We start from the raw sequence: 27990 nt of genomic DNA, 5'->3' as shown, positions 1-27990 counted from the left end.
GGCGCGTGATGCACATAAGCAAAGCAGGTTCACGGCCGTTAAAAACGGATGTCGGAGTTTTGTAGTTAGAAAAATATCTCCATCGCATCGCTGCGGCGGCGAGCTAACGGAAGGAAAAACTCTCTCTCTTGACCACTGGAAGCCAAGCTCCCGCCCTCGTGTCGGCCACGGATGCTCGCCGCCGACGCCATGCTCCGGTCGTCGAGGCTCGACTTTAGGGTGCCCCGGATCCGTCGCCCCAGAGGCGGATTGGGGGAGAGATTAGGGTTACGGCGGCGATCCACTAGGCAGGAGCCGGGTACCGTCGGTGAAAAGGCTGGTTCCCTCCGCTGGATGACTTCCTGCTTCATGGATCCCGCGTCCAAGGGGAAAAAGATGGAGGCGGAGTCCGTCCGCGGCGGGGAGGACCTATGGGACGCCGAGTCGGCCGCGCAGCAGGGGAGGTTTCCTGAGCATCTAGTTGTGATGGTTAATGGCTTGGTCGGGAGGTAACTCGACTCCTTCTTCCAGTTTCTGCCCCTCTCGATATCTTACTGTTCTCCCATCCGCGGAGAAATTTTCACTTTCTTCCGATTGGTTGCAGCGCCGAAGACTGGAAGTTTGCTGCTGAACAGCTGGTTAAAAAACTTCCGGACAAAGTTATAGTCCACCGTGAGTTTTACTATTGAACTTTTTTTTTTTTCCTTTCCATTTACTTCCTGACTTGCTAATTGTTTGATTCTTCCTATCCCTTGTTTTATTTGATATGAAGTTTAAATATTAGACAGAGGCTGATTCATGAAGCACTCGGTAGAGTTAAAAATTGTTTAATTATCAAAAATATAATCATTAACTTGGGTTTGGTAAATCAAAAGTAAAAATGATGAAATAATTGAATGGCAAAACAAACAACTACATATGAATGTAGAAAGTGGTTTCTGTTATTTTCTTTCACGACTTTTCATCTGTGTCAGATTTTGTCACGCCCTGCACGAGCTTTTAGTTTATTTCCTATTTTTTGTGGACTTGAGTTCCAGTTTGGTACTGCATGGCTTACAAGTATCGCTTTTATGCTCAAATACCATAAGCAGATGTTGTGATCTAGTAGTAGAGCACCATGTTTCAATGACATCATGATCATGAGTCTGAAGCATTTTTTAAAGAAGCATGGCATGAATTATACTTCTTAGAGAAAATACCACCAGCGTAGAAGATCCCATTAGAAACCAAGGAAGAAACAAGAAGGATGGTATATCATTCAGGGAGGCTGATGACAATGATTCTCTCCTGTCTAGGATGTTCAAATTCAAACTATAGATTCTAGAACTTTCAACTATGGAGCAATATTTTGTTCTATGAAGCACAAATTTATTTACTAGTTTATATATTAGTGCCATTATAAGCTCACAATCATACATGTTTGATGTGAATTCTAACAAGTTAAAAATCTGAAGTTGTGATGTCCCGATGGGTCTATGATAGTTGCTACTTGGTGACTCTTGTTCAACATCCTTTTGCCTAAACGGCTAAACCTTGCTATTAATTTTAGTTTATGTTTTTCACACTGAATTTTACTTGATTTGATCATCCCAAATCAACCTAGTTTACCTGATCCTAGGTTTGATTGGTCCATAGGCCGACTTTATTATTAATTTATTTATAACAAGTTAAAAGAACTTAAGTTGTGATGTCCCAGTAGGTCTAAGACAGTTGCTACTTGGTGACTCTTGTTCAACATCCTTTTGCCTATACCTTGCTATTAATTTTGGTTTATGTTTTACACACTGAATTTTACTCGACTTGATAAACCACCCAAATAGTCCTATTTTACTTGATCCTAGGTTTGATCAGTCCATAGGCCAATTTTGACCTCCTAAAGATGAATTTGGTGCAAATAGATTAGTTTTTATTTTAAAATTTGAATTTTTAATTAGTTTTGGTAATTGTCCTATTTTAGTTATTGACAATTTAGTAACTTTCTATCTTGCAACATTATTTTTTAAATTGGTAATAGTTTAATGAGGATCTTTTGATTTGGTAAAAGTTTATTATGATTATTACATTTCCCAATTAGTGGTATTTCTTTTCTAATTTAGTTGATATTGAGTCAAAGCGTCATGTCTCTTTATTTATTTACTTTTCTTTCTCAGCATGAGATAATTGTCTCTGTGCATCATCGAATTTGTCCTATTCTTCTATGTGATTTTAGGGTTCATTTTTTGGTGCTGCATCAATTGGTATTGGAGCTAAGTTTCAATTTTAGTGCTTATTTCTCCACCATTTGCCATCCATTTACGATTTTAAATTCATCATTGTGCATCCACCCATTTGCTACCTTCACGAAAATCCATTCACAACCACCAAGAAAAAAAAGGCAGAAAATCATAAGAGCGCCTGTTTATCAAAAGGGTGTCCCTCTTTTAAAAATTATCAAAACAATTCCCACCTATAATTTTTTTGCCCAAATTACCCCTCTGCGCTCCACATTAAAGTTGCTTTGTACAACACCATCTTGGAGCTCCTTTATATAAAGCTACTCCAAGGTGGAATAGTTTTGACTAAAGCTAGGTCAAACCTGCTCTGCCTTAGAGTAGTTGTGGGTTAAAGCAGCTCCAAAGTGGAGTGTAGAGGGGTATATATGTAGGAAATGGGAACTGGGCTTGCCCACGTTGCCCACTTTTTTAGGGAAAAAGTCCCTTTGACTTATGGGATAATGTGTCCAAGGGTGGTTCACGATAGAGGGTTGTGGAAGAACGAGAGGAAGAAGAACATTTGGTTTGTGGAATTGCGGAGAACTTTTCAATTTTTGTAATTGCTCTTCCGACAGCAAGTCCTGCCGTCATCGATTGCAGATTTGCGGAAGATTGCGGTAAGTGTTTGCTATTTATCGTTTTAATTTGTTTTAATACATGCTTTTAGAATATCAACAATAGTATCAGAGCTTTATTCTAAATTCTTGAAATGAATTATGAAATACATGTTCGGATTTTTTTTTTTGTAAAATCGCTTGCATGAAAATATCTGTGCTATTCATTGTCAAAGTTGCTGCCGTTAAGGATTGCGAACTTGTTGCAATATGCTATTGTCCCAAGGTAATATACCTTGTTGCGAACCATGGCCAGTGTCGTTCTTGTGCTCCTAAAGCTGGGAAATGTATCACGGCTAAGGGATATGATCCCTCCGTCGTCGTATTATCGCAGGCAAGGCTAGCGATCGGCTTCTGTGGCCGGAGAACCCCGGTGACCACATCAGGATATCGGCGGTAACATTTCGAGGCTGGTGACGAAGTCCTGTTTGGTCGGTTGCGTGCTCAAGCTGCCTCTCGTAGTTTTTGTGCAAGTAGGTGACGACGACGTCTTTGGGTCGAGGGCGACCGACGTCCAGCGCCATAAAGGACAGGCGAAGGTAGGTGACTAGTCATCGTGGCCGATGACTGTGTCTGTTGTGGCTGAGGCGGCGTGCGACATGGGATCGTGCGGCGAAGAAAGTGGTGAAGGAAAAAAAATGTGCTATAGTGAAATGACGAAGCACAGTGAGTTTGAGGAAAAGTTTGATTTTTGAAAATCAAATAAAAAAAAGAAACCTTTTGGTTTCGAATATAGTAGCAAAAGAATTTTATTTTTCCATGCATATTTTTTTAAACTGACTGTTTTAAAAAAAATTATATATATAAATTATGCATGTTGGAATAAATTATGATTGGTTGGTCCAATTAGACCCGATTTAGATTAAACCATTAGTTGGTTTAGCCGAACCAGTTTGATTCAAACTGGAATCAATTTGGGTTAATTTAATTGGGCCTTAGACTAAATATGATCAAATGATCAAATTTGTTCTATTGGGTCAAATTTGATTATATTGATTATATTTGTTCTAATAGGTCAGACTTAAACTAATGAGTATTGGTTTGATTAAACGGACTAGAGTTTGATCAATAAGTCTGAAATTGGCTGAAATTGACTTAGATTAAACAATAGCATATCCCTGTCCAATTAGATTTGTTCTAATTGAGGACAATGGACCAAGCTTAGGATCTGGATTCCCGATCGACCAATCCAATGGGTCAGTAGACTTAAACTCTTGAAAATAAAAAAGATTTGTTTTTTCTTGACTTATTATGTTGGTTCTATGTCTGTATAAATTGAATTAAGCCGATTTTGTACTGGTTAGTCGGTTTTGTACTGACTTACTAATTTTAATTTTTCAGATGGCACGGACGATTACCACATTGACTCGTCGCAAAGTGCGGCGGAACCAGCTCAGGGAGGAAATTCAGGAGATAAAGTATAACTCTGCTTATGCAGTCGACGGACACGTTGAACGACTTAATGAGCTATTTTGCAAACTTGAGCAAGAAGAGTTTCCAGTACTGGATAGTTATAGGATTTGAGCCTTGATGCGTTCATTGCCAGAGTATCCTAAGGTGACTATGTTTAGGGATGTCATGAAGGACGTATCACATATTCAGAGTAATGTGAGGAACTGTTTCACCATATAACTAAAGAGGATCCTGAAGAGTTCGAAGAGGACCGGAAATGATCGAGGAAGATCCAGAAGAGGATTCGATTGTGGATCCGATAGAGAATCCTGAAGCTGTCCCATTTGTGATTACCCCAAATGAGTCCAGATTGAAAGGGATAATGTTGGCCATTGCACTAGTGTCTGTCTTAGCGGGAGTGATGTTAGCCTATCTAGTTTATTAGAGTTCTGTTATTGTTATTGTTATTGTCATCATGTATGAACAATATTAGTTCATTTAGTTCATGTCAGTTTGTTATATGTTAATAATATGCAACATATTTTTATGTTAATAATATGTTTATTTATATGCTTAATTTATGCTGTTTACTCTACATGATGCATATTAAATGATTAGTTCATTTTATTAAATGATTAGTTCATTTAATTAAAGAAATCATGATATAATAAATGATTAGTTCATTTGTTGGGATGTATGTAATAGAATTGATCAATATTGATTTGATTGGTCATACGAATGATGAGTGAAAACATAGTTATCATTTTATTTTGTAAATCAATTCAAATTAATATTGAGTTGATCATAAATTGCATGCATATGATTTAAATACTAAATAATCTGTTTATTTATAATAGATTATAACAACCAAAAATATTATAGCTGAACTTAACAAGGGTGAAAAACTTAACGGGATAACTATAAGATCTGACAACTCGGGATACAGTATGTACTTGAGGAACAAGAAATTCTGGAGGCTGTAAATTAGGTTATGGTAGAACCTGTAGATGATCCCATTGCATAGAACAGACGAGATCTTGATGCCTATAAGACATGGAAGAAAAAGGACTCAATTGCAAAGGGCATATTGATTAGTTTAATGGTAGATGACCTAGTTTGTGAGTATGAGTCATATCTTACGGCTCATGCAGTCTGAGTAGCCCTTAAAGAAAAATACAATGAAGTGAGTCCGAGCAAGCTTCAACAGCTGACGATCAAGTTTGACAACTACAAGAAGCGTCCGAATGTTTCAATGGTTCAACATCTCAAGGAGATGTTGAACATGATTTGGAAGCTTAAAACTGCTGGTCATGAGTTGACCGATGAATAGGTTCAAGCAGTTGTTCGTTTCCTTCCAGGTTCTTGGTAGACTATGAAACAAAGCCTAACTCATAGTGAGAGTATCAAGATTTTCACTGATGTCTCACGCCATGTAGAATTGGAGGCGGAGAGAGTTGAATCCGTAAGACTAGCTTATGTGGTTGTTGGTTCTGTTGGATCATCTGGATCCATGAAAAAGAAATGGTTTAAGAAAGGGAAAGGAAAGAAGAAAGAAGCTATTATTGTGGGACAGGACCCAATCAAGAAGATAGTAAAGAAGACTAGAAAGAAACCTAAAAGCAAATTGACTTGCTTTAACTACGGCAAGAAGGGTCACTTCGCTCGGGAGTGCACTGAGCCGAAAAAGGTAAATCCAATGTGTCTTCTTTTCCCGAGCATTTTGTTGCTAGCTCAGTGTTAGTTGATTATTATTTTTTGTGGATTATAGATTCGGGAGCAACCAACCATGTAGCTTGGGAGCGAGATATTTTTGTAGAGTACCGTCAGGTACCAGCTGATAATAAATTGATCTATATAGGAAACAATGCAAGAGTTGAAGTTAAATGAGTCGACATTTGCAAACTCAACCTTCGTGGTGGTAGACTCCTGAAATTCGACGGGATCTTGTTTCCATTGCGTGTTTTCTTGATTTAGGGTATTGTATTAATTTTTACAGTCGGTGTGTTGAACTTAAGATTGACTCAACGTCAATTAGACATGGTTTTTTAACAAATGATTTTATTGTTCTTGATGTAGAACCAAATGTCAATTGTGCAATTGAAGGTTGTTTTTCAAATATTGCTAACTAGTGATGCAGGTATAACTAATGTAGTTTGACATGCTAGATTAGAACACATAAGACAAGAACGTATGAATCGGTTGGCTAGAGAGGGTTTATTGGGCACTCATGTTAAGATTCACTTGTCTATATGTGAGCATTGTCTTGTTGAAAAGTAATTAGGAAATCATTTGGTAAGGCTATTAGAGCTGAATCACAATTGCAGTTAATTCATTCATATATTTGTGGTCCAATGAATGTAAAGGCTAGACATGAAGCTTCCTATTTCATTACATTTATTGACGATTTCTCTCATTTCGGTCATGTGTATTTGATTTTTCATAAATCTGAAGCATTAGATTGCTTCATTCGTTATGTGAACGAAGTTGAGAATGAAACAGAATGTAAAGTTAAGACTTTATGTAATGACCGTGGAGGGAAATATTTGTCTGATATGTTCAAGACAATATGTAATGATAGAAGGATTATAAGATAACTAACAATCCCTGTAACTCTACAGCAAAATGAGGTAGCTGAAAGAAGAAATAGGATTATTTTTGAAATGGTTAGGTCTATGATGGCGTAGGCTAATTTGCCTATTTCTTATTGGGGAGATGCATTATTAACTGCAGTATATATACTTAACAAAGTGCTTTCAAACCCTATATGAACGTTGGACAAGCAGAAAACTAGATTTAAGTAATCTGAGACCCTAGAGGTCAGCTGCTTATGTTCATGATAGTTCTCACAAGTATAGAAAACTGAGACCTAGGGGTAAGAAATGTATCTTTATCAGATATCATGAGACCTCCATAGGTGAGCAACTACATGGAACTATTTCCGAAATAGATTCAAGAGATGTGACTTTTCTCGAAATAGAGTTCCCAAACCAGAGGTGATGTTGATAAAAGAGTTCCTCTATTTGAGGAGGATGAGATATTATCAACAAGAGAGTTGTCAAAAGGGATGCCTGAGTTTAGTCAACTGAGTGGGAGTAATATGCCAAGTCATGAGTTGACTTCTCAACATCCCAACTTACGAAGAAATACTCGTAAGATCAATTCTAAGAAGAGGTTTGATATTGAGAATGAGTCATTGATAACACTTCTAGTTGATGATGACGAATCTCAATCCATTGAGGAAGCATTGAGATGTAGAGTTAGAGAAAATGGAAAGCTGTAATAGTTGAAGAGATGGAGTCTATGATTCAAAATCATGTTTGAGACATAGTCGATCTTCCTCCGGGCCGAAAGGCTATTGAGAATAAGTGAATTCTCAAAATAAAGAGGAAAGATGATGGATCGATTAATAGATACAAAGCTCGTTTACTTTGAAAAGACATTTTCTCTTGTAGTATACGAGTTATTTTGGCCTTTGTGACACATTATGACTTAGAATTACATCAAATGGATGTAAAACCGTTTTCCTTAATGGTGAGTTTGACGAAAAAATCTATATGGTTCAGCCAGAAGGTTTCATTGCTGAATGCCAAGAGGAGAAAATATGTAGATTAAAAGGTCTATATATGGGCTAAAGAAAACGTCAAGACAATGAAACATAAGATTTAACGAAGTTGTTTTATCTTATGATTTCGAGATGATCAATGAGGATCATTTCGTTTTCTTAAAAGGAGAAAAAGGAAAATATATCATTTTATCATGATATATAGTGATAATATGCTGATAGCTGGAAATGATATTGAGTATGTGAATGAAGTCAAGAAGTGGTTGTCATCACAATTTGATACAACGGATATGGGAGAAGATGAGTACATATTAGGGGTGAAGATCATTAGAGATCGTTCTAAAAGACTTTCGGTCTGTCACAAGAGTCTTATATAAATAAGATGTTACATCATTTCAGCATGTCTAATTTGTGAAAGGTACTGTTTTAAGCAAGAGTATGTGCCCCAAAACTTCTAAGGAAATAGCTAAAATGAATAAAAAATTATATGCCGGTGCTATTGGTAGTTTGATGTACATTATGTTGTGTACACATTCCGATATTAGCTATACTGTTGGCTTAGTCAGTCACTTCCAATCAAATCTAGGACCGAGACACTGGTTTTCAGATATCGGAAGGCAACAACAGATTATTGTCTTTGTTTTCAAAGATCATATATGAGTCTGAAAGGTTATTCAGATGCATACTAGGCTGGGGACCTGGATGATAGGAAATCCACATCAGACTATGCGTTCTTGCTGAATGGTGGCGCCATCTTATGGAATAACAAGAAACATGCTTGTGTAGCTTTGTCAACTATGGAAGCTAAATATGTGGCATGTTCAGCGGCTGTGCAAGAAGCAGTCTGGTTGAGAAGGTTCCTGAAGTCTAGTAACTGTCTACTGTGATAGTCAAGCTGTAATAGCTTTTTTCAAGTATTATAAATATCACAGCAAATGCAAGCATATAGCTATAAAATATAACTTTGTGAGGGATATTGTGGCTAAAAGAAAGATAATTCTTGAGTATGTCCCTACACGTGTTATGCTTGCAGATCCTTTTATTAAGCCAATGACTAGAGAGACATTTAAAGAACATGTAAAGTCTTTGGGATTTTGTAGAATATAACAACATTATAATTACAATCAGATATTGTGATCTGATTGTATAATTTGTCATAATTTATTCAGTGTATATAATTTTATTATATTCATATAAGATCTCGGTGAGCATGTTGGCAAGTTGAGATTGGTCCACTTACACGAACAATCATCTCTGTTTGTTGAGTACAAATAGAGGTAAGACCGTTACTTATGGGACCGTTTATGTAGCTGTGAACAGAGACAGATTCATAAGTTAAGGTCGCTTTGATAATTGTGTTAAGTTGAGATCATTTATGTGTTAATAATGATCGAAATAAATGAACTCACCATTTAATGAACCTGTTGAAAGACATATTGGAATTCATATGTTGAATTCAGAGTAGACATTAGGTATGTCTAGATTAAAATCTGTACGATGTTAAATTTGAGAAAAACATGCGCTCTTTTTAGTAAAGAGAATAACATCGTAGCATGTAATTCATACCACATGTGCTATTGCGATAATAAAGGTTGTAGGAGAATGAATCTATGTTTTTCTACTATGTGAGATCTTTGAGATTATAAGTTAATCTCAGTTTTGCCCTTAGTAATTATTTAGCTGTTTACTTGAAGTTTTAATCAATGTCTGTTACTTTAGCATGTATTCTATGACTACGGATGATTTAGTCTATGGAACATAATTAGGAAAGCGACTGATTAGAATGAATAGATTTTAGTTAAAAAGAAAGATTAAATAGATTTACATCTTTTGATGTTATTCATTGGTCGACCCATTTATGTTACGTATAGAAATGATTATGAATATTGAATATGGAATATGCTCTTGACATAATAGTCATTATAAGAGATTAGAGATGTTCATATTGATGTGAATAAAGATTATTTAATCTGGGTAAATAGCAAAATATGTATATCTCCAAGATAATGATTGTGTGCCACTAGGAGATTAGATGTATCCTGAATAAAGGCTATGTGTCATCGGGACAAAGAGGCCATGTGCCATTATGAGAATGCCTTTGATTCATTTGGCAGAGCGGCTAAATAAAGTGTAACAACTTTGTTAGCACTGATTACTCAAAGAGTGGCTATGTAAGGTGTAACAATCTTCTTAGCATCTATCGCTCAGTGTGCTTGCTGTCATACGAATCATTTTTTCTAAGTATGGATTGGATGTTCTAATATGATCTTTTTGACTAAACTCTTATATAGTTTATGTGACTTATTTAGTCTTTGTGACTAACTGGTCTTAGTGATTTACCTGAATAAACTAGTCTTAGTGACTTACTTTAGACGAGTGGGAGATGTAGGAAATGGGAACGTGGGCTTGCCCACGTTGCCTACTTTCTTAAGGGTAAAAGTCCCTTTTACCCTTGAGACAATTCCCATTATAAAGGGGACTTTTACCCTTGAGATAATTCCCATTATAAAGGGTGCGTCCAAGGGTGGTTTACGAGCGAGGGGTGTGGAAGAATGAGAGGAAGAAGAACATCCGAGGCTGCAGGATTTGGTTTGTAAAATTGTGGAGAGCTTTTCGATTTTTGTAATTGCTCTTCCAACAGCAAGTCCCGCCGTCGCCGATTGCAGATCTACGAGAGATCACTGTAAGTATTTACTATTTATTATTTTAATTTGTTTTAATTCATGCATTTAGAATATCAACAATTTCATTATTAAATTATACTGTTTTGATAAATTTTGAAAGTGGGGCACCCTTTTAATGATATAGATAAAAAGGGTGTCCTTTTGATTTTCTGCAGCAAAAAAAAAAATACTGCATTATCAGAGTCCTGTCCTTAATACTTGATCTGTTTCGTAGTTGTGCCAGGAAGCTCTATGCAAGCTGACAATGAATAAGGATCCGCTCCTTGAGTTCTATCACCACACTTGCTTGCAACTGCATCTGCGGGTAGTTGTGTCTATCCATTGGTGTCCACTAGCACTTGAGGTCTCACCTTTTGTGACACCAACTTCTTCGCCTACTGCACTACACTGGTGATTACATTTGTTGCCGTTGAACGCTTGCATATCACGCCCTGCCTCTCAAGATCCTGCCTTGGTGAAAGTTGACAATGAACAAGGATCTGCTCCTTGTTCTATCACCACATTTGCATACAACTGCATCCACAGGTGGTTGCGTCCATCCATTGGCATCCACTAGTGCTTGATGCCGCACCTCTTGTGACGCCAACTTCCTCGGCTACTGCACTACACTGGTGACTACACTTGTTGCATTGAACACCCACATATCATGCCCGGTATCTCAAGATCCTGCCTTGGTGCATAGAGAGCTGCACTCTTCTTCCCCAATGTTGGTAGATCCTACACCCTTCGTTGCTCTCAACCTTGCCTTAACCTCTTATACGGTCAACAGTAGACAACGACTTCTTCCCTGATGCCTTTTTTTGACAGCACCAACCACTGATCCGATAATGGCATTGCATCACTCCACTTGTCTTCTACCTTTTCAAACTCAATCTCGAGCAGCCCTACAATGACGCCATTGACATGATATTTATCAGTCAACACAAGGGTTGCAACCCTCCTTTGTTGCAATCAAAGCTATCAAATCCCATCTGTGTCTTCGGTTGCAAGAAGCCAGACAAGCCCTCTTTCACGACAAGGCTTCACCCATAATAAGAAAGGGAGTGAAAAGTTTTTTGCGAAAGAAAATAATGAAAAAAAAATAGTAACAAGCCAGTTAATGAAAATACAAAAGAAAAAATATTGTTGGATTCTTGAGAAAGCTGGCGAAAGTTAAGAGCCTCTTCAGTTTAGTGGAATCTACAATATGGTTGGGAATCACTACAACACCTATGGAGGAAGGCTTCCACATTGCTAGAGGGAAAGATATCAACTGAGCTTGACATTACATGAATCAAATGACAACTGTAACCTGATGAGCATGACATGAATCACATGACAACTTTAACCCCGTGACGAACTAGTCATGGCCGGTCTCAAGTCAGGATAAAGGACGAGGGTTGTGTTAGGTTGCCGGCCAACGTTAAAAATATGGCAAATATTCAATGAATGGATTCATTAAACTATTATGCTAATGCTAGGTTGTTCCCCATAAGGAACACGTTACTGTAACGTCTCGACAGCAACCGTTATATCTCTAGAACTCGAGTGTATTGCTAAATATGAAGAGTTCGCGTTGCAGGATCCAATTGTAACGTATCGGCAAGGACCGCTACATCTTCATGAGAACTTGATTGTAGTGTTTGCAAGAGTTCTCACAACATAGGTTGGATAAGAACAAATATGATAAGAAAACTAATAATCTAAGATTTGGAACATGAAATATAGAAACCCTCATTGGTAAATCAATAGAAGCAGTAGATATGATGATTAGGAAAAGAATTAGTATTTTGTGTGTACAAGAGACAAAATGGGTATCCGAGAAGGCAAAGCTAATAGAGAACTCTGATTTGAAGTTATGGTAAAGCAAGAAATGGAGTGGATATTGTTGTACATAGTTCATTAAAGGATGAAGTTGTAGGAGTAGTTAGAAAATGATATAGAATTATAGTCCTTAAGATAATAGTAGCGAAAGAAACTATGAATATAATTAGCGTATATGCACCGCGAGTAGGATTAGATGAAGCTACCAAATTAAGGTTTTGGGACGACTTAAATGAAATATTACAAAACATTCCGGTAAATGAAATGATTTTAATAGGAGGTGATCTAAATAGGCATATCAGACTGAAAAATGAGGAATATAAGAGGGTACATGGGGGTTATGAGTTTTGAATGAGAAATGAGGAAGGGAAAACTATATTAGATTTTGCGATAATATATGACCTTGTATTAGCTAATACGTTTTTTAAGAAAAGAGAAAAATACTTAGTCACGTTCAAATGTGGAAATAATAAATCGTAAATTGACTTTCTTATGGTTAGAAAGAAGAATAGAAAGATTTGTAAAGATTTCAAGGCCATCCCTGGAGAAAACTTAACTACCCAACATAGGTTAGTAGTGTTGGATATACATCTTAAATATAGTATCAATAAAAAGAAAATATATACGATTCCTAGAATTAAGTGGTGGAAGTTAAAGGATTGGAAACAAAATATATTTAAGGAGAAGATAGGAGTACAATTATTAGGTGAAACATACGGTGATTCTAATATGACATGGGATAAGATGGTTTCAAAGTTGAAAATAGTAGCTAAGAGGGTACTCGGTGAGTTAAAGAGATATGCATCGTTAAGTAAGGAATCTTGGTGGTAGAATGAGAAAGTACAAGAGAAAGTAAAGGAAAAACGAATAGCTTATAAGGAATTATATATTTATAACATCGAGGTATACAATAGCTAAGAAAAAAACTAAGAGAGTAGTAAATGAAGTAAAGAATGAAACTTTTGAACGATTATATCAAAAATTGGATACAAAAAAAGGGGAAAGAGATATTTATAGAATAGCTAAAGTGAGAGAAATGAAGACGAGATCTTATTCAAATAAAATGTATTAAAGATGAATGTAATATGATATAAGTAAACGATAGAGAAATAAAAGAGCGGTGAAAGAGGAATTTTCATTAACTTTTTAAAGAATGTTTAGGTGACCAACTTAACTTAGATAATTTAAGTAGGTCAAATGAGTATAGAAATTTAAATTTTTATCATAGAATTCAAACTTCAGAAGTAAAACAAGTCGTTGGACCAGATGATATTCCGATAGAGATATGGAAGTGTCTAGGGAAATAAGGTATTGAATGACTTACAAAATTATTTAATATGATATTGAAAACGAAAAAAATGCCTGATCAATGAAGGATAAGTACTCTAGTTTCCTTATATAAGAACAAGGGAGACGTACAAAATTGTACAAATTATAGGGGTATTACGCTAATGAGTCATACCATGAAACTTTGGGAATAAGTAATAGAAAAAAAAGATTAAGGAAGAGACTATGGTGATTGAAAATCAATTTGGGTTCATGCCTGAAAGGTCGACAATAGAAGCTATACATCTTCTTAGACAATTAATTGAAAAATATCGGAGCAAAAATAAGATCTACACATGGTATTTATTAACTTAGAAAAAACTTATGATAGAGTTCCAAAAGAAATTATATGGAGAATTCTAGAAAGGAGAGGTGTTAGAATAATATATATTGAATTAATTAAGGATATGTACGACGATGTAACAATTAGAGTAAAGATTTCAGGCGGAGTAAGTTAAGCATTTCCAATAAAAATAAGGTTATATTAATGATCAGCTTTAAGTCCCTATCATTTTACACTAATTATGAATGAACTCACTGCACATATTCAAGACACAGTACTGTGATGCATGTTGCAGATGATATTATTTTGGTAGATGAAACATGTGAAGGAGTAAATGCTAAACTAGAATTTTGGAAGGAAATACTAGAAGGGAAAAATTTTAGACTTAGTAGAATAAATACAGAATATATGGAATTTAAGTTTAACAATATTAGACATAATGAAATAATTGTTAAGATAGAAGATGACAAGTTGTCAGGAACTGAAAGCTTTAGATATTTAGGATCATTTTTGCAAAATGATGGAAGAATTGAGAGAGATGTTTTACATAGAATATAAATGGAGGATAACGTCGGGTGTTTTCTGTTACCATAAAGTACTTCTAAAACTTAAAAGAAAATTTTACAAAATCGCTGTTAGACCTGCTATGTTATATGGAACTGAATGTTTGGCTATGACTCGAGCACATGAGCAAAAGATAAGAGTTATAGAGATGAGGATGTTAAGGTGGATGTGTGGACATACGATAATCGACAGAATATGAAATGAGAGCATTAGAGAGAAAGTCGGAGTTATATCTACTAAGAGAAAACTCCGACGGATATGTTTAAGATGGTGCGAGTATGTACTTAGACGACCAATAAATATTTCAGTTAGGCGATGTGAAACTATAACAAATACACATATCCAACGAGGAAGAGAAAGACAAAAAAAGACTTGGTTAGCAACAATAAAATTAGATAAAATTTATTTAAGTATAGATGATGATATAATAGGAGATAGAACTCAATGACGTAAAAGAATCTATATAGCCGACTCCACCTAGTGGGATAAAACTTAGTTGTTGCTGCTGGTTTGTATCATGTTGGTATAAATGCATTCATCTCTAAAAATTGTCTTTTGATTATTTAGTTGGTAAATACAAATCCTTTATGTTAGCGGATTTTTCTCACAATTTTTTTAAAAATCACCATTCATTACCAAAAAAAATAACAATTTCACTATATTTATTAATTTTTTATTTGTTTGATTGTCATTCATCAAAGGAAATAAGTACATCGTTGGCATCATTTTTTACTTGTATTTTAATTTATTTATCATCCATCCTATTTTCCACATTATATTCATTGCATTGCTTTACTTTATAAGCATCATAACACACATGATGAGAAGAAATGCCATAACAACCACCAAATACATGAGTAATGAGATACATAAATACCACTACGCTATAGAAGATGAGCTTCGATTTATAAAAACTAGAACGAATAATTCTAATTCACAATCTCATTATCAACTAACATTTCTAAAAATAATAATCACTATAAGCCTAAACATATCAGGATAAAAACCTTAGGGTGCGTTTGGTTTGCACGTTTTTCATTTTTATTTTTTGAAAACTGCACATTTTATGAAAAATGGTGTTTGGTTTGTATCTTCCACATTTATTTTTTAAAAAAATAGATAGCATTTTATGAAAAAATAGAGAATGTCTAAAAGTCATTTTCTATTTTTCAGAAAACGCTCGTTTTCCAGAAATGAAAATGAAAAACACACAAGCCAAACGTATCCTTATTTTCGATGGAAAATATATCTTGATGCATTTCTTCATTGGTTAATGAAAATAGGTAATATTTTGATATTTATAAGATGACATCTATTGAATGGGTATAATGTCAAATCAATACTTAGTGGATCTGCTAGGGAATATTAGTAATATGTCAAAGACCATTAGATACCAATTCTCACAAGAACTCATCGCATGTCATGAAATGAAAATAAAATTGCTGAAAAAAATTTGTCCAGGCTATTTTAAGAGATGAATGCCTAATAAGTATGCAAACACAGTATTTTTCCTTAATTAGTCGAAATTTGAAGTCAACATCCAAAACATCTAGTTCACCTACAATTAAAGAACTTTTATTTAAAATGAAAGAGCTGAACTGAAGCCTCTGAATAATTTGATGTTAACAAAATTTTCTAATAATATTCTAGAAGAGCCCCTAATGACAACTTAGATAAATCCCTTGATGATGCCATTTTAGAAGAACCTTTTGTTGATTTAAATCTTAAGACAACAGTCAACTTGACGATGATGAGAATTTAAACTCACAAATTATAACTCATTCATCTTATTCAAAGAAGAGAAAACGAAAACTAAATGGCACAAAAAACTATGAATGCGAGATATCAATTTAAAAGTTGACATTTCGACTAATACTTTCACTTGTATTTTCTCTTTTATAGTTCCTTATGACTTCAAAACTTGTCATCTTACTGAGTTAGTTTCCTTATTTGCTCCTATCTACTAAACTAAGTGTTCCATGTTGTATATGAGAGATATATCTGCGTAGGAACGAAATTATATTGAGGAATGTTTATTATAAAGTTCCTAATGAAACCATAAATTTTTTTGCTTGCATTCATAAATTTGAATTGTCACATGTGATCTTGTTTAGAAACCTTCATGCTTAATTTATTTAATTACATTGTGAGAAAAATATATTTTAATTTCATATGTAATTTTTCAATTTTAGTTCAATTTTCAAATTGCAGGATATGCTAATTTGTTAGGAGAAATTTAGTCTCCATTTGTTAAAGGTTGTACTTTTCCAAATATGCTCTTACCATTGTCACTTTCCCATCTTGTGATTGCTATAAAGACATGGACATCATCCCTGCTATCTGATAAATTGAGAAATTCTTTTGTTTGTTGGGAAAGACGATATAAAAGGAAGGACACAAAGTTAAAGCACAAAATGAGTAGTAGATTGAATTGATTTCTTGCTTATTGGAATAGATGTCCAAAAGGGAAAATTAATGAAGAAACATCATTGAATTGGTGAAACAATTGTTCTTCCTCTTGGAAAAGTAACCCAAGAAAGATGTTGAAGGTGTCAAATTCTCTTAGGTGAATGAGAATGATATGAACAACGATTAGATTTTAATCTTGAGTTTGTCATTAATTTTGTTATTATCCTATTTTAGGTGCAGAAGGATTGATATCCTTTTATTTGATAGGAATTCTTTTAAATTTGTAGTAGTTTATTGAGTATCTTTTGATTTGGTAAAAGCTATTAAAATTATTATGTTTCCCAATTAATAGTATTTCTTTTCTTGTATAGTTGATATTGGGCCTATAAAAGTTCTCTTTGTATTAAATATTTTGGTTTCAAATTATCCTTGTGCTTCATTGAATTCATCCCATTTTTTTTTGTGATTTGAGGGTTCATTTTGGTGCTACATGACTTGATCCACCCAATCCCAAAAGTCTATAACATGGCAAAACTATCTTGATTCCTTAGCTTTTTCCATAATTTTATCCGCCAAACCCCTAGAATCCAACAAGACAACATATCGCCTTCTAATGGGCAAACATTGATCTCCTTGGCAACTCTCATACATCCTACTCATAGATATTTTTTTCACACCTAACTAGCCCATTTTTGATTCATTCTTTTTTTCTTTTTAGGGGTAGGCTAACTTCAAGGAGCGAGGATTTGATCAACTATAACACAATCTATCTTGATCCATATCTAATCTCCTTTAGAGATAGGCTTAGTTTTAGATCCTTTGAACCCGGTCAAAATCAGAAGCATGCTAGATAAATGTTGAGCGAACCTTATTAGGAACACCACTAAGATTTCAACTATGGAATATGATTTTTTTTTTTCTTTTCATTTAAACAATTTGAAGTTAGCTATAGCCTTTACAGTCATAGTTTAAAATCTCGAGTTGTTTATACAGGCTAAAGCACGTGTCGCGCTGGCCCGACAATGCCTTCGGAAGCATTGCGCGGGCCTGATGCGGACGCGTCGCGTGGGTTCTCAGTGTCGTTGGCGGCATAGAGGGGTAAAGTTTGACTTAGGAGGTTAATAATTTTAATCAACCCCTAACTATATTGAGATAATTTAAATAGGCTTTGCCCCCTCGGATGGGTCTAGTGGCTAGCGCATGAGGTGTTGCCATCATGAGGTCTGGGGTTCGAATCTCGGTAAAGCCGAGGTAAATACCTCCCTTATGTGCTAGTCACTATTCTAAAGGCTAGTAGCCGCCCGTGATTTACCTCCTCCGTGTTGGTCCTGGAACAGATTGGCGGGGGCGCTGGGGCGAGCGTATTCACCTTTTGCCACCGTAATTTAAATAAACTTACTTAAAGTCTAATAATATTATCCCATTAATTTAATATATATGTGTATATATATTTAAAAAAATTATTTTATGTTATTTTATTTTTAAATATTTAGATTAAATTTTTTATTTTTAATTAATATATTTTATATTTTAAAAATACCGAAACTATATCAGCTTGACACGATACTGTACTAAAATTGTATTGTTTTGGTCCGGAACCGAAACCTTGGCATGACTCGAGATTTTAAATCATGTTTACAGTTATCAAAACCAAAATCCTGCAACATTAAACACCCACTACTGTATATCTAGAATGTAAAGTATGATCTAGAAAATGCATAATTAACAATCATGAGGAAGATACTGAAACAGTCAAAATATCTGTTTATGTTGGGAACTTACTGAATATGTTTCATGCGATTGCATCTGTGGAAATTAATCACAGGTAATTATGATAATGGTAGTATTGCAAATGCAATTGTTTGCATTCAGGTACTATTAACTAAAAGGAGATCAATGGTGGTGGCAATATGTTTACTCAAACATAAGCAAATGCGTATGAATGCTTGTCGTGTGTTTTGATTTGGATCTATCAAAATAAACATACTGTTCAAAATCCAGAATCTTGGCTTTGTCATTTCTATATCTTAAGGAAGAGTAATAAATTTGCCTTTTGTCTTACATCCAGGCAGTGAATGCAATTCTTCTAGACTAACTTTTGATGGGGTTGATTTGATGGGTGATAGGCTTGCCGAAGAGGTAATTATTTATCTAACGGTTATTTTTGGATCCCTTTTCACTTGTGACAACTAGTGTTATTCTCGGTTAACTTTCATCTTCATATTTCATGTGACGATTTTCCTATGACCTACCTGGCAAACTGTGAATTGTACAACTTCGTCAGTTTGCCATATGAAATATGTGATACTTGTTTTTTGATTGTAGGTTAGAACGGTTGTTAAGCTAAGAGGGGGCGTTCGCAAGATTTCATTTGTTGCTCACTCTTTGGGTGGCTTGGTAGCTAGATATGCTATAGGAAGGCTTTATGAACCTGTAACCAGTGTGGAATTTTCTTGTGGAACAGCTGAAGAAAGTAAAGCCAAAGACATCTGCATGCTAGGAAGAATAGCAGGGTTGGAACCTATGAACTTTATAACATTTGCTTCCCCACATTTAGGTTCGAGAGGGCATAGACAAGTAGGTTATCTTCTTTCTTATAGTAAATTGTTTTATTGGGCGTCACCTTCTACATATCAGTTAACATTCTCCTCCAGTTTCTCTAGTGTATTGTATTTTGTGTGTTCATATTTGCATTGTTGTTAATTCCACATTCCAGCTTCCTTTTCTATGTGGGCTTCCATTTCTTGAACAAAGGGCGTCTGAAACTGCACATTTCATAGTTGGGAGGACTGGGAAACATCTATTCCTAACAGATAAAGATGATGGAAAGCTGCCGCTTCTCGTACGCATGGTTGGCGATTGTGATGATATAAAATTCCGGTCTAACTTCTGCATTTTATCTCTGCATAGTAATTTTAAAGGTACAAGTTTCAAATTTCTAGTATTGAGTTACTTCTTTTTTCTTATCAGGTCAGCTTTGCGCTGTTTTAAACGACGAGTTGCTTATGCCAATGCAAATTTTGATCGTATCCTATTAGTCACCATCTATTTCACCCATTCTTTCTCCCACCTTTATACATAGTTCACCAGTGTATCAATGCTTAACCTGTTAAAAAGATATGGTAGGATGGAGAACATCATCAATTCGGCGTCAACGTGAATTACCAAAAGTAATACCTCAATCTTTTAATTACTTTTGGATGATATTCTTTAAATCAATCTTGACACTTCTCTTTGTACTTGATGATATTCTATTTCATCTGCTCCTTTCAGCATCATCTTCTTGTAGGGGACAAGAACTATCCTCACATTGTTTATGTGGACAAAGGAGATAAAATAAATACTCATAATGAGATGCCTATTGAGGCTCCAAAAGATGAGCTAGAAGGTAATGAAAGGGGAAGGCCTATATTTTATCATTTTGTCGAAAATTTGTTATTTACCAGTTGTATGCATTCTTTCTTATATACCCTCAAACTTAGTATATATGGAGATTAAGTTTATCTATTTTCCCATGCTGTTTTGATTGTTGTACATGTTTTAGGTTATCTATAGCTATAATTTCTTGCATCAAGTTGGCTTCTAACTATCATATTAAAATATGCATTTCAAAAACATTTACTGTTATATTTTATGTAGATTCTCATCAACTTAAACTTGAAACTGACATGGACACCATTGTTGGAAGATACGCTCATTGCTTCAAAGTGAACAACTCTACTAGTTAATCAATGAAATTATCAAATAATGTAATAATCTCTTCTGATTGCATCTTTTTTTTAATATCATGACAATCCATCTCTATGTTTTGATCCTCTCATGAAAGATTAGATTAAAAAGAATATGTATGACAACTTAGTTATCACAGTCTTGCTTTATTGCTTTAGTAGGAAAAATCCCCAATTCAATCATACTGGATAAGTTCATGTGGCAAGAGGTTTTTCTCTATGTTCTTTTTCTACAGATAACCACCACAATTTATTTTTTATTTTTTATTTTTATTTTTTTTTATCATATTCAATCCTGAAAGGAAAATATTTTGATGCGGACCGCCTATGTTTAGGAAAACTTGCCTAATCTATATTAGCATATCCTATGATCTAAAGATGACCTCAATAGCAAAATAGATGACCCTTGCCTATGGTATTCTTAAAATATCCAGAAATGGTTATTGTTATCTCATTGATCTTGATATGGAGACTCAAGAAATTGGTCGACTGCACTCACCAAAAATGAGATGTCAAGTATAATAATAAAATAGTTCAATTTGCTAAGTAATTTTAGTACTTCCTAGATTAGATAATGACTCTTATCCTTGGATTGGTACGACATTTATATTTATGAGAATGTCATGTCTAGCTTCTAGTGTACGAAATTCTTAAAGCATATTAACCACAATTTCATTGTGAGATATAAATGTCTCATAGCAATCTCTTTTCTAAGAAAATGCTTCGCATTACCCAAATTCTTAGTCTAAAAATGTGGAAGATATGCTATCAACTTCGCATTTCCTGTAGTATCATTACTAGTAATGTTAATGTCTCCACATACAGATAAACAAATATACATTTTATAAACTAAGAGGTAAGTTGAAACATATAGTGATTTCATAAAATTATGCTTATTCAAAATTAGAAAAGAACATAAAGAAATTTGCCAACTCGTGCTCTAGGAGATTCTTCAACTGGAATAGAAAATTTTCAATTTGCTTACCATGTATACCTCATCCAAATCACCATAGAAGAAAACATTCTTGATATTCAATTATTGTATCAGTCATTTGGAAATGTCAGCTTCTGTTAGGAAGTGATAAGCTAAAGCAATTTTAGTGACATGAGGGAATAGGCCTACATAATCAACGTGATATCTCTATCTTTTGCCATAATCCATCTTTAGTTCATTAATTGAGCCATTAGGAAATATTTTAGAAATAAACACAATTAATAGTAGATCTGACAAAAGGAAGAGTGACTAGTTCTTTTGTTATGATAGAATGCAATGCTGCCATCATGTCGAGCATAGTTTGTCTCTAACTTGGATCTGATAGTTTCTCTAAGATAGTTTGGGGAAATGATAGCATAATCCAAAGTAGAAATAAAAGAAGAATACCATGTGGTCAAGAAAACACAAGATGTATTAAGAAAAAGATGTTATAGGGTGGGGCATTTATGAGTTCCTTTCCTTGTATCAGTGTGAAGGTCCAGGTTGAAGGTAAGATTAAAGATCATTAAGGTTCGTATAGTGCAGGCTAGTCTTGAGGAACGAATGCAACAGCTTAGATCATAATGATTTGCTATAGGCTTGTAGTGGTTGGGTTGCTGGTGTGAATCAATTTACAATAGATGGTGGAATAGGCAGAAATAAAAATATAAATGATCTCATTACAGATTTGGGCAAGGTAGCTGAACTGGAGAGAAAGTGAATAAACACAAAGAAAGGTAGATTGTGGAAAGGATATGTGCAATTCAAATGGACAAGATTGATACCCTCTTTGTAGATGAGAATATCCAAGGAAAAATCGAAGGAAGATAATTGATGAACCTTGATGACAACTTATTTTTTGTTTTTATTTCTGCTCAAGGATGACATGGATAAGGTTTAGGAAAGGATATGTGAATGGTATGCAGCCAAGCCACTAGAAATGCATGTGTACAATTGTTCATTGTTAGTATTAAAAATATTAAAAAAATAATAACTTTAAAAAGGATATATATGCGGTATGTGGTTAAGCCACTTGAAGTGTATGTGTATGGATGTATGTTGTTAATATTGAAATTATGAAAGAAATAAATATTTTTATAAAATTGATAATGTATGTACAATATATTACTTAATATATCCAACAAATACACCCACATAAAATACAAATGCAAAACATTGAAATATAATAATTACTATATATCAACAATATAAAATAGATCTAATACATAAGTAGCATGCATATAATTAATTTATAAAATGTTTATCACTTGAAAAGGAAGGGGAGCCTTGACACAATGGTAAAGTTGTTGTTGTGTGACCTAGAGGTCACGGGTTGGAGTTGTGAAAACAAACTCTTGTAATACAAGGGTAAGACTACGTACAGTAGACTCTTTCCCAAGACCTCACAGTGGCGGGAGCTTTGTGCACCGGCGACTCTTTTTATTATTGGAAAAATAAGTGTTTAGGTGTTTAAAATTATCACTAATAAGGTGCAAGTTACTAATTAGGGTTAATATAGAGATTTAGGTAAATTTGGTTCCGTCTAAACTAGTTCATATAAATTGAAGTGGTTCTTTTCCTTGGACACTATGTGATCCCTTTCCCTAAACACATGGCGGAATACTACAAGTGAGAATAACACCGTGCCAAAGTTGAAGAGCAAGCATTACATAAACAAGCAAGCAACCAACCAAGCCTTTATCCTATTAAGTGGGATCGGTGCCCCCAGGGCGTAGCGTAGACGGTGGGCGCATGGTATCTCTGGCGTAATGGCCAGGGGTCGATTCTCAGGAACTGACGACCTGGGGTTTACCCCGCCATGCGCCTATGACCTGTGTACCTGCATGAACCTCCCTCCATATCCGTGGGGCCGGTACTAGGGGGGCCGCTAAGGTAGCAGATCTACCTTTTTATTAAGTGGGATCGGCTATAGGGATCCTCTTATGCCATTGAGTTTGATTCTGTACTATATCCTCATCTATATTTAAATAAATTTTATTCTATTTTATCATTGCTAACTAAGTCTTCTTTGGTCTCTCTTCCTCTATTAATGTGTGTATTTGTCATTGTCTCACATTGCATAACTGAGACATTTATTGGACACCTAAGTATGCGCTTATACCATTTTAAACATGTTTCTTGGAGTTTTTCCTCAATAGGCAGCTTCAACTTTCTCTTTAATATTCTCCTTTCTTATCCTATCCATCATCATATGTCCGCACATCCACTAGTTTAGTCTAAACTAGTCCATATAAATTGAAGTGGTTATTTTCCTTAGACACTATGTGATTCCCTTCCCCAAACACATGGTGGAATACTACAAGTGAGAATAACATAGTGCCAAAGTTAAGCAATTCTTGCATAAGCAAGCAAGCAACCAACAACCAAGCCTTTATCCTATTAAATGGGGATTGCCTATATGGATCTTCTTACTCTATTGGATTTGATGCTCTACTATATCCTTATCTATATTTAAATGAATTTTATTTTATTTTATCATTGCTAACTAAGTTTTTTTTATCTCTCTTCCTCTATTAATGTGTGTATTTGTCATCGTCTCACATTGCCTAACTGCCTGAGACATTTATTGGACACCTAAGTATGTGCTCATACTATTTAAACGTGTTTCTAAGAGTTTTCCTTTAATAAGTGCAACTTCGACTTTCTCTTTAATGTTCTCGTTTTTTATCCTGTCAATCCTCATATGTCTGCACATCCACCTTAACATCATCATTTTTGTGACTTATCTTTTGCTCATGTGTTGGCTTCATGGCCCAACATTGAGTTTCGTATAACATAATAAGTTTAATTGTTGTTTTGTAAAATTTTCTTTTAAGCTTTAGAGGTATCTTACAATGAATTCTTACATGAAGCAATAGAATTTTATTATAGTTCTAACAAATACCTATTTTCTATAAAGTAATAAAGTTATTGTAGTTCCAATAAATACTTTTTTTTTATTTTCTACAAGGCCATTATGTTAAGGTGTATGTGAGCAAGATGATTGACAGTGAGTTCTTTGATTTGAGAAAAAACTTACACTGTATCATTGTCATATATGGGAATAAAACCAAAAAGATACTTTTTTATGGTATGTGATTTGGTTAGGGATGTAATTGAACAAAATTTTCATGAAAATGTTTAATACTCATCTCCAGAAGAGCTTTTTATGTTCCTTTAATATTAAAAAAAATCTAGAATCAAAAGCTTAAATATCAATGAGTTCAACTTATCAACTTTTATAAACAAAGCTCGTGAACAATTCATAAATAAATTTATTTATGAACTTTTCTCGAAGGCAATTATATTTGTGCTTCCTTAGGTTTTTCAGTAGCCATATAAAGAATAACTACATATATATATTATGGTTGAACTCTATTAATGCTTTAATTAAATTACCAGGACAACCATGTTTTTAGTTAAAGTTTGAATTTGGCTCATGGTTTGAAATCTCATATCTTGCTGGGCAAACTAGTTGAAACATATCGTTTTGATATCATGGTTCAATGCTATATAGATATCCATTTGTTTTCATTTTTCAGAATTCAGATGCAATCATTGAAATACTAATAACATTCCTATCATTTGCAAGTATTTTGATGGTAAAAAACAGTATAGATCATATTGGTCCTTCGATTAAAATTTCCTATCATTTGCAAGTATTTTGATGGTAAAAAACAGTATAGATCATATTGGTCCTTCGATTAAAATTTCTTTAAGGATATTTTTTTTATAAAAAATATGATATAATACTATCAAGGAAAATTATGTGCAAGTGCTAGAAATAACATTAATGGTGCATAATGATGTTCATATGTTATAACAAAAGCCAATATATAATTTTGAAAGATACTTCCATTTTTGCATTTTTGGTTAAAGTATGGTATCCTACCAAAAAACATCTATTGTTTTCATTCTTTTATATGAGTATCATTATATATTACTAATGACTTTTCGAGTATTTGTATTTATTTTGATACCATGATAATGGAAAATCATATTTTTCAAACAAGTCAAAATATGATATCTTGTAACATTTTTTATTAATAATGCAAAAATATGATTTTACATTATCTTAATGCAAAATGTATGTGCAAATGGTACAAATGCCATTAGGGATGTGTAGTGATGCTTACACATGAAAATGAAAGGCAAAAGAGCTACATTTTGAGCAAAACATGTTTTGCACTTTCAATATGCAAACAATATACAAATATATCAGAAATATTTTTATTAAGGTATAATTATGCCTACTTAAAAATAAAAGCCATTAGAAACCTCATGTTGAAACATGCTTTGCAACACGAGTTTTATTGGTTTTTATTCTCATCAGAGCGCCATTACACATGCATTAGTTCTGTTTACACAATTTTGGTATCAGGAATCTTAACCAAAAAGTCTTAATAAGCTCCATTTTGGCATGTTTCTATCAAAAATATAAAATGTGATTTTCATTATCTTAGTGAGATAATATGTGCAAAAGCTAAGAATGTCATCAAGGATTTGCAGTGAAATACATATGGAATCCAACAAATATTTGGATAACATAAAATTGCATTTGGAGCTACGTTTAGCTTTATACTTTTGAGGTGTAATAAATATATAAAAATATTTGAAATATTTTTATTGAGGTGGAATTATGCATACATTAAAAGTAAAAAAACTATCAGAAGTTTTATGACACCAAAGCATGTTTTGAAGAAAATATGATTATTTTACAAAATTATTTATCAACTTTCATTCACATAATATGTTTTATTGATACTCATTAAAGATATACCTATAACTTGCACACAATTTTGGATACCGAATATCATTGCTTGTAATATGTTTTATTGAAAGGACTGATATAATTTTATACAATCTTAGTATCAAAAATAGGTTTAATTATGGGAGCATCATTAAGAAAGTGAAGTAATGCTTACATATGAACATGAAAGTTAATGATTCCCTATGGCATTGAATCATGTTTTGACCAGACTATGATTCTATCCATAAAAAAATTATTGTTTTTTATTCCTGTGTATTGAAAAACAATGCTTAGATTTGTGTTGTGCTGCAGAAGAGATGATTAGAGGGCTTGCACAAGTACCCTGGGAGCGTGTTGATGTTAGCTTTCAGAAAAGCAGACAAAGATATGTTGCACACAATACAATCCAGGCATGGATTTTACTATTCTGTTTGGCATTCGCTTTAATAACAATATCTATTAAAAATAATTTCTTGAATCAAGAGTGTCTTGACTCTTCCACTATATACTATATATTGACACTAGAAACCTGACCTCACTTTGTTTATTATGCAATTTGGGCAGTCTCAGTAGATCATAAATTCATGGTTTTTTCATAAGTATGAAACCCTAGGATTTTCAAGATATATGCCATTGCATCACTCTGAATTATGATTTCCAGCTATATAAATGACAAGTAATATCAGGAATACTATTCTTAGGTTGCTGACTTGCTGTCACTTCAGAATTCTGGTATCCTGTCCTTGTTACTTGTGGATTTCTATTAAAATATAACTCCAACTGCTTTCATACTTTATCACCTTAGGAGTTTGCTACTTTTCTATAGTGATAATCTCTGTTTCTCTGTTCTGCTTAATTCATGTTTTTTTCCCTTGAATAGATGCTTTTACTGTAATGCTTGCCAAACTGAACTTTGTTTATTAATTTGCGTCCTCATCAGAAATTCGAGTTACGCAAGTGTAGAGTGAAATTTTCCTTGTGTTTTATTCATACTGTATGTACTAACTTAGTATCCTTAGCCATATAGTTGATATTCTGTATATTCTAAGATGCAGGTGAAGAGCTACTGGTTAAATTCTGATGGTGCAGATGTGATCTTCCATATGATAGACAATTTCCTCATCTAACCCCTTCAATTTTGATGGTTTTTTCTTTTAGAAATTGGTGATCATTGCCACATTGAAGCACAGCCAATTTTGTACATTCGTTCCACTTTGTTCATATGTTTCTATTCTATTGTATGGCTTATAACTTCCTTTTTCAAAACATACTCATTTGTGGTGGTGCATTTAGAAGTTGACCTTTTGTATGCTTGCAACACAACTGCAATCGATAAAAGCCCTGTTTAATCCTTCCTATCGTTTCTATTCTGCAAAATTTGTTGATTGATGATAAATACTTGTACATTAAATTCCTTTTCGATATTATGTCCTTGAAAGCATGTAAATTCATCAAGGCCAGGGTGGTGACTATACCAAATCTAAAATTTAGATGAAAATGTACAATATTTACCATTGGGAAAGAAAATAGGTGTCTGTACTTTTGGATGCTTGTTTCAAAATTTGTTTCGTTTTTAGGTCTTTATTGTTATAGTGATGTTATTCTGAGGTATGATGTGCTTAAAAACTATTTTGAATCCTGGCGTCTTTGCTTGTGATAGAAATCATTTAT

At 34.1% G+C, this 27990-nt stretch overlaps 1 protein-coding gene across 2 annotated transcripts; it reads left to right on the top strand.

Moving 5' to 3' along the window:
• Positions 1-27675, top strand: LOC121976074 (putative lipase ROG1). 2 transcript variants are annotated; one of them, XM_042528070.1, is made up of 10 exons: positions 1-488; positions 584-651; positions 18937-19007; positions 19194-19445; positions 19585-19748; positions 19839-19894; positions 19986-20038; positions 20142-20256; positions 26632-26729; positions 27375-27675. In XM_042528070.1, exons 1-10 carry the CDS (start codon positions 172-174, stop codon positions 27444-27446), a joined length of 1266 nt encoding a protein of 421 aa, XP_042384004.1. In that variant the 5' UTR covers positions 1-171; the 3' UTR covers positions 27447-27675. The 2 variants fall into 2 exon arrangements, with proteins under 2 accessions (XP_042384004.1, XP_042384005.1); XM_042528071.1 differs by lacking the exon at positions 27375-27675 and having other exon boundaries at positions 20158-20256.
• The last annotated feature ends 315 nt before the right edge of the window (positions 27676-27990 follow it).

Source organism: Zingiber officinale, chromosome 4B, assembly GCF_018446385.1.
Source record: "Zingiber officinale cultivar Zhangliang chromosome 4B, Zo_v1.1, whole genome shotgun sequence".
In the NCBI taxonomy this organism is placed as follows: Eukaryota; Viridiplantae; Streptophyta; class Magnoliopsida; order Zingiberales; family Zingiberaceae; genus Zingiber; species Zingiber officinale.
This window is presented reverse-complemented; position numbering and strand designations above follow the sequence as displayed.